The sequence below is a fragment of the Acyrthosiphon pisum genome, chromosome A1 (genome assembly GCF_005508785.2).
Source record: "Acyrthosiphon pisum isolate AL4f chromosome A1, pea_aphid_22Mar2018_4r6ur, whole genome shotgun sequence".
NCBI classification, from domain to species: Eukaryota; Metazoa; Arthropoda; class Insecta; order Hemiptera; family Aphididae; genus Acyrthosiphon; species Acyrthosiphon pisum.
The window spans coordinates 109,138,154-109,146,763 of record NC_042494.1 but is presented as its reverse complement, the minus strand read 5'-3'; the positions used below and the strand labels follow the sequence as shown (position 1 = coordinate 109,146,763).

At 26.1% G+C, this 8,610-nt stretch overlaps 1 protein-coding gene across 1 annotated transcript; it reads left to right on the top strand.

The window, feature by feature from the left end:
- The first annotated feature begins 1,957 nt into the window (after positions 1 to 1,957).
- On the top strand, positions 1,958 to 7,693 carry Aats-asp (aspartyl-tRNA synthetase). The gene is given in 13 exon segments (NM_001160401.1): positions 1,958 to 2,179; positions 2,307 to 2,377; positions 3,093 to 3,180; positions 4,106 to 4,295; positions 4,355 to 4,457; positions 4,523 to 4,709; positions 5,083 to 5,223; positions 5,714 to 5,885; positions 5,984 to 6,131; positions 6,801 to 6,990; positions 7,052 to 7,132; positions 7,202 to 7,313; positions 7,392 to 7,693. Coding segments are annotated over 12 exon segments (1,614 nt in total). The 5' UTR covers positions 1,958 to 2,179; positions 2,307 to 2,339; the 3' UTR covers positions 7,556 to 7,693.
- The last annotated feature ends 917 nt before the right edge of the window (positions 7,694 to 8,610 follow it).

Here is an 8,610-nt window from a genome sequence, read left to right as displayed (position 1 = left end):
GCTAAAAATGGGATTTTAATTTCTAACGCTTTGTTTATCACCATAGAAACGAATAAAAAATTATAATATTATAATATTAATTCAACTTGCATAATAAAATAATTAATAACAGTATAAAATATCCAGAGTGACAAACCGTCCTCGTTCAAAATCGTTTTTCTTATATACAATGATATTTTATCATTGAATTCAAGTCTAATACAACCCATTATACAACGACCCCCTTGTAACCTGTGATTGTTAGGAAAATGGGTAGTTTTAAAGAGAAGGTTTTAGTGTTGGTTATTTTTTTTGAACCCCCTCCCCCCCCAGAGCAAATTTGAATGTACGCCACTGGCCCCTAGATAAGGAGGCCAAACTTTATAACAAAAAACGTCCCGTAAATCATAGTACACTAATTTCTCCACCAGTCTGCGTGGCGGTCAAATCTGAGGCTGGCTTGGCGTATAATTAATTCGTATTAGATAGGGACATACTCGACTTTATCACCTTTAAAAAATTATAATTAAAAAAATAATAATCGTATTCAAATTATAATTACACCATCGTATTCAGCGCAAATTTATCTTTAAGAATGTTCTATATTTCCGTAATAAATGTACATATAAATAGCGAAAAAAAAAATAGATAATCTGTTACGTTTACATAATATTATTATACATAATAATTATTATCATTTACAGTTTAGACACTTTCCTGGTTTTTTTTGTTTTTTCTTTGCTAGTCATAGTATCATTATAATTAGCTCTTTTTACATTAAAAACACATGCGCATTATTATAAAATAAAGTTGTAAGTACCTATAGCTTTTATATTTTTAACGTAGGCTTTTCCTTTTTCTATTTTATCTACTCTACCATAAGGGAGCTTTATTTTATAATAATTTTTCAATATTATAACGTTCTATAAAATGTAATTCACATACTCCCAATTTGGGTAAGTACCTTATCTTTTCTTGGATCGCTCTGACCCATTATTTAAAAGCTAAGAATCCTACAAATAATATGGATATTATCACAGAACTTGTTCTGTGATATTATTATGAGTATTGTATAAATAACAAGATTATTTGCCTTTAGTGCTTTAAATATACTTTTAATTCGAATGCCATTTAACAGATTATATTATTTTTCTGTAGAAATGGCAGTTGAACACCCAGAGGCATAACAATTTTGACACATTTTTATCTATTTTTATGTAAAACTTTTTTAATTTAATTTTAAAAATGAAAAACAACACGTAAAAATATCGAAAACTTAAGTGCTTAAAGTTACTTTAAGCTTGAAGTAACTTAAAACTTTTTATCAATATTTCCTTAATTTGGTGTAATCAATCGGTATCGTAAAACTAGAAAATAATATGCACCAGTATAAATGTATAATACATTTTTTGTCTTCATATATAATTAAAATACTTAATTTAAAAGTTAAATTTTTAACGTACCTAAATACAGAATATTTATATTTTTTTTTTTTTTATTTATTCTTAAAGATAAATTTGCGCTGAATACGACGGTGTAATTATAATTTAAATATGATTTTTATTTTTTAGTAAATAATAATAATTATGTAAACGTAACAGTTTACCTATTTAATATTTTTACTATTTATATGTACATTTATTACGTAAATATAGAACATTAATGCTATTTTTGTAATTTATTCTTAAAGATAAATTTGCGCTGAATACGATGGTGTAATTAAAATTTAAATACGGTTTTTATTTTTTTAATTATAGTTTTTTAAAGGTAATAAAGTCGAGTATGTCCCTATCTAATACGGGTTAATTATACATCGAGCCAGCCTCAGATTTGACCGCCACGCAGACTGGTGGAGAAATTAGTGTGCGATGCTTTTATGGAACCAATTTTTGTGCAGGCGGCCAGCAGAGTTTGGCCTTCTTATCTCTAGTCTTCATGGTTTTTATTATCTACGGTTGATAAAGATAAAATTGAATTTGATATTGCATTCTGCGTAAAATGTAAAGGTGTAATACTATAGTAATACCCTAATACTGTAATCCTTAAAGATTTAAGTTATAACTTCTAACTCATAAACATCGAAGTTCTACCTTGCAAGTGTGGTACTGTGGTTTTAGCATCCAGTTACAGTACATGTTAAGGCTTGCGAGTATATTTTGTTAATTCATTGAATTAAGAAACACATTTTATATTTGCGACCGTAAGATATTTATTCATTTATAACCTGAAATAATTATATTATACTTATCTACCTACTATTCTCTAGTTTGTTCTTTTTATGACAATAGTATTGTAATCATAAAGTATTGTACAATATTTTCTTTTAGATATTGCATCAGTGATCAGTCTAAACCTCAAAAATGACATCAAAAACTGGCGCTACTGGAGTGTCTGAGGGGTAATAAATTGTTTGATTAAAATTTTTACTTTTAGATGTGTTCCAATCGCCTATCATACATTCATATTCGTAATATTCTACAACTCTTTATCATTAATTTAACAATTAAAATTAAAATTCAATAATTCAAGTATAACATTTGAAAAAGATACTTTTTACTGGTTGAAAATGTTGTTATTTAGTAATTGTGCTTGTGACTTCCTATAAAATTATTTGTTAAGTCTATCTTTTTCACCATGGTTAATTTGTTATCTTTGGATTTTTATATATAGCTCCAGTCTTCTTAGCGTAAATAATTAAGTATTTATGACTGCTGTAGCCAGATTTTTTTTTTTTTTTTTGGGGGGGGGCACTTAATTTTTTTCACATATTTTTTTCAATGCTAGAATATTTACTTATGACCGCATTGTTCGTAAATTATTTACTACACATCTATGGTACCTATAGATTTAAACTATAGATTAAGGTATTTGTTGAATAGCTTTATACATAATATAGTGGGGGATTGTCCTACTATATGCGACCTGTGTTTCCGACTGAATATTATGATATTGTTTACAATTATTTATTTGTAAATATTGAGTTAGGAATTAAAATTCTTAAGAATTGGATAACTAACAATTATACATTATATTTATTTTTCAGAAACAGTAACATTAAAATTGTTATAGTTTTAATTATTTATTTTTAATATTAATTTTAAATTATCTATTAGGGAGCAGGTAAAATCTAAAAGCCAGTTAAAAAAGGAAGAAAAACTTGCAGCTAAAGCAATTAAGAAGGAACAATTCAAAACAATGAATGTAAGTATACAACATATTAGTATTAACTTTTATTTTTTCAATAATTCTTAAAATTAGCTTTCATATAAGTAATCGATTTATTATTAAATAATAGTTTATTTGGTACTTTTCTGTTATCCCTACTACCACTCGATGCCGCGACTACTCTATTCTGTTATCTCTACTACTATAGTACTATTCCGATAGTTCAGTATTTTCATACATAATACACATGAATTGCTATTTATATAATAATATATTATATTAGTATAACGTTTATTATCAGTTATCACAGTAGTGTAGTGTTATAATATAAACCATAAAAATCATCGAGATATTAAATATATATATTTATATATAAATTAAAAAGCTGGACAAGTGGGTACCACTCTGCTGTATAGTAGTTGTCAAGTATGTCATTGTAATGCGTATGTGTTATATTTGAATTCAATGATAAATCATTGGATACGTAATACGATTCTGAGCGGAGACAGTGCGTTAGACTAGACCTAGCTTAGTAGTACCGAACACGTATGGCTACTGGGTAAATACCCCATAACTTTTGCAAGTGGTAGGTGGGTGACTGCTTAGTGCTTTAAGGTCTTATTGAGTTTGATAAATTACCACTAAATACACAATATCGTTAAAATTATATATTCAAATGCTCATAAAAAAGGTCTATGTACGTATAAAATATGAGCTGTATTGGGGAGGTATTTTAAATTTTTATATTTATATCCATGTCTATGATTTATTATCGGTTTTATCTAAATCAGCATCGGCGAGGTAGTCGAGATAACAGAATTGAGACTCGCTGTAGTAGGGATAACAGAAAAGTACCGTTTATTTTTGTGAGTGTTCTATTTAAATGCACTAAGTTATTTTTAAAATTTCACTGGGTCCAAAAATAAATTTGAATCTTATATCATGATATTTATTTTAATAGAAAACAAATACTAATGACCAGGAATCTGGTGAAGACATCTCTGTTGGAAAGTACGGAGTTTTAAAAATGATCCAAAGTTCAAAAAGTGTTGTATCTGATCGAGTATTTGTGGATGTAAAAAACATTATGACTATTTTAGCTGATAATAGTGTTTGGATACGTGGGAGACTTCATACTAGTCGTGCAAAAGGCAATGAAACAAAAAAAAATAATATTAATTTTACTCATATTAACATAGTTAAATTTTAGGCAAACAATGTTTTATGGTTGTCAGACAGCAGCAATGGTCTATCCAAGTGTTAGCTGTAGTATCTGATACTATTAGTAAACAATTTGTAAAGTTTTGTTCCAAGTAAGGAAGAAAAAATATTGATTGTTTAATACAAATAGTAATTATTTATTTATTTTGATTTTTAGTATTAACAAAGAATCTATAGTAGACATTAAAGGTAAAGTTACAAGAACACCTTCTAAAATTGGTTCGTGCTCACAACAAGATGTTGAATTACATATTGAAGAATTGTGGGTTGTTAGTCAGTCTGCTAATCAACTTCCTTTACTTATTGAAGATGCATCTAGGCCAGTTAAAGGGGATGATGACGAGGTAAAATATTAGCTAAATTGACATTTATAAACTATAAATAATTTGCCCTTAGTGATGGTATTTTATAGTACCTATCTAAATAATATGCATTTTATCACTATATAGACCTTATAACATTTTTTACTAATGGCTACCATCTTATCTATTATAGTTTCTTAACAAAATATTATATATTTATTATTATCTACCATACATTCATACTATAACCTTTCATATCCAATTAAATGGTATAACAGTAAAAATATATATTTATAATTTTTTTTTCCTTTATTTGAAATACACTATCTGTACAAATTAGCACAGTAAGTATAATATGTGATAATGTCGAGGAATCGCATATATAATTAATAAATAAATGATGTATTTTTTTTAGGATCAAGGTTTAAATATTAAAGTCAATCAAGATACAAGGCTAGACAATAGAGTAATTGATTTACGTACCCCTGCAAATCAAGCTATTTTCCGCCTTGAAGCTGGTGTTTGTAAAATTTTCCGAGATTTGCTCACTGCAAAAGTAAATTAGTTATAAAATATATAATTGTATTCATTTAAAAATGTACTGTTATTATTTAATATTTATTGGCCTTATTTTGGGTTAAAGAATTGTATGGCTATAATGTTCAGATTGCATAATAATTTATTAATAATAAATTAAATTCTAGAATTTAATTGACAGTATATTTTTTAACTTTATTAGGTTTTGTAATAACCTTTATGTTGCAAGATTATTTTTTATACTATATTATTATAAACATTTTATAAGTAATACATTCATTTGAAAATAGAGCATTGAAAATTATTTTTTTTTTTAAAACATTTTAATAATTTTGAATTTTGTACAGTTTTAAAATATTTATATTTAAGCCACGGTCTATATTAAACCGTGATTTAAACTAACAGAATATTTGAGTAATTTAAAATATTATTATTGTTCTTTTGAAGATAGAACCGCTAAATATTTTATTGTACTACAATTAGATTTTTGTAATATTCTGTTTACTTAGGGTTTTGTTGAAATTCATACTCCAAAAATGATAAATGCTGCAAGTGAAGGTGGAGCAAATGTTTTTACAATATCATATTTCAAAGGCTCTGCATATCTTGCTCAATCACCTCAGTTGTATAAACAAATGGCAATTGCTGGTGACTTTGATAGAGTATTTACAATTGGTGCAGGTATACTATCTTTTATTATCATTATCATCAATTATTTATTATTTTTAACTATTATATTATAACAGCATATTATAATATCTAATATTTTTACGTTTTAGTTTTTAGAGCAGAAGATAGTAACACATATAGACATTTGACTGAATTCGTTGGCTTAGATTTAGAAATGGCTTTTAAATATCACTATCATGAAGTGGTTGATGTTATTGGTTCACTTTTTACTAACATATTTAAAGGATTACGTGACAAGTAAATACATTTGTACATTTAACCTTATTAGTTTTAAATAAATAACTAATGCTCATTATTATTTTTTTTATTTATACATATTATTTACTACATTGTTTATTAATGTCATTAAAATAAAAATTAATTGATTTAAATATATCATTTTTGAAAGGCAAGATACATAGTGTTTTTTAGTTAGGTTAATATATATGAATAAAAGAGGTGATTCAATTGTTTCATATTTTTTTATTTTTCAATAATTCAATAAGCACTTATGTAGAGAGAAATTAATTGAGATTGTACTTAATAGTTTTAGTTTTAAATCATGTCTTTAATTTCCAGTACTTTTTGGTTATTGCGACTACAAACCATAGTATGTATAGATCCATCGGAGACACTCACTTGGACAATTTAAATTAAAAACATCCCTCAACTTGATAGGTGTGTAAAACCACCTTGAGTAGTTCTTGAGATAGGGTTAGGTTACTCTATGACATATCCAAGGTAGTTTTACATCATAGCAAATTGAGGGATTTTTTTGTCAGAGCGAGTGCAGTGAGTTCAAATCAACTGTTGAATTTGGTAGTCACAATAACCGAAAAATACCTAATTTTCTATAAAATAAAAATAACAATCAATATTTTTTGATATTATTTTAAATTTGCATGTAAATGTAATTTAATTTTATAGTTATCAATCTGAAATTAAAACAATTTGCGAACAATATCCAGTAGAACCATTTAAATTCTTGGATCCACCTTTAAAACTTGAATTTCCAACGGCTGTTAATATGCTTCGTGAGGCTGGAGTTGAAATGGGAGATGAAGATGATTTATCAACACCAAATGAAAAATTACTTGGACGTTTGGTCAAAGCAAAAGTATAATCATGATTTTCTTAATTAATTTTTTTTTTACTCATAAATAAATTTTATTACATAGTATGATACAGATTTCTACATTTTGGATAAGTTTCCTCTTGCCATACGACCTTTTTACACCATGCCAGATCCTGACTCAAAAGTAATTATTTGTGTTATATTCTAGCGATTTAAATTTTTGTAATTTATCTAATGTTTATATTTTTAATAGGTTGCTTCTAATTCTTATGATATGTTTATGAGAGGTGAAGAAATTCTATCGGGTGCTCAGAGGATACATGATTCTGATTACTTAATAGAAAGAGCCAAACATCATCAAGTTGGTATGTTAATTCTAGAATTATGGTGACCCATGAATAAATAATCATTGTATTTAGTTTATCATTGATATTTTTGTTTAGATATTGAGAAGATTGCAGCTTATATAGACGCTTTCCGGTATGGGTGTCCACCTCATGCTGGTGGTGGAATTGGATTAGAGAGAGTTGTTATGTTGTACTTGGGATTAGACAACATAAGAAAAGTATCAATGTTTCCTCGTGATCCTAAAAGACTTACTCCATGATTAAAATTATACTTTATAAAATATTTATTTTATTATAACTATTTTTTAAATAAAGTATGTTAATAATTAAATATGTTATGAAATTGTCATTTAAATTGGTGAAGCATTTAATAATTAAATATAAATAATATTTTGAATTTTTTGTGTCCTATCTTTTTACTTTAATATAAGATTGTAGTTTTATATTTTTAATTATTAAATGAACGGCATATAATAACATAGTTTTTTACATTTTGAGCAGAGCTTAAATTAAAAAGTAATACAATGTTCCTTATAAGTTTTTCTTATCTTCTTATCAAAAAATTATGTACTTCGTTATTTTGTTCTAATTCAAAATCAAGTAAACCTCACCATTGAGTTAGTCACTGTAATGTATGTGTTAAAATTGAACATGATAAACGATTATGAGCGAAGACAATTGTCAGCCTATATTTGAAATGTTGATAATGTTCGTTGAATTAATTTTTGCTTAAAATATTGCATTTGAAAATGTTAATGTGTACAAAATATAATATTATAGATTATAGACATGTAAAAGTGAATAATATTTTTAAATTACAAAAACTAACTAAAATTGTTATTATTTGTTAAAATATCATATTCATATTTGAATTTAAAATATCTATAAAAAAAGTGATTATATATTTATCAGATAATATATTGGTTACAATATGAAGTACTTATTAGGAAACTTGTATTATATTTCAAAATCCTTAGCTATAAAAATTATCAAATTTTCATGATTTTGACGAATTTTGTCAACATTTGATTTTCAAGTGGTTAAAAAAAAATGTTTTAATATGTTTAAATATCTATATTAAAAACATATAAGGAACCTTGTGTTAATCTTCTAACTTTAAACGCTTATAAAGAAATATTATGAGTTATGAGTCATGTCTATGTATTTTCGATGTTTTTAATTAGTTTTTAATAAATTTACAAGGAACCTTGCATAAAATTTTCAAGTTTTATGACCCAACGAAACCCAAACTATTTTCAATAGATACATTATTTCAATATATATAGAATAAGCTAATATCAATACTTGGTGAATA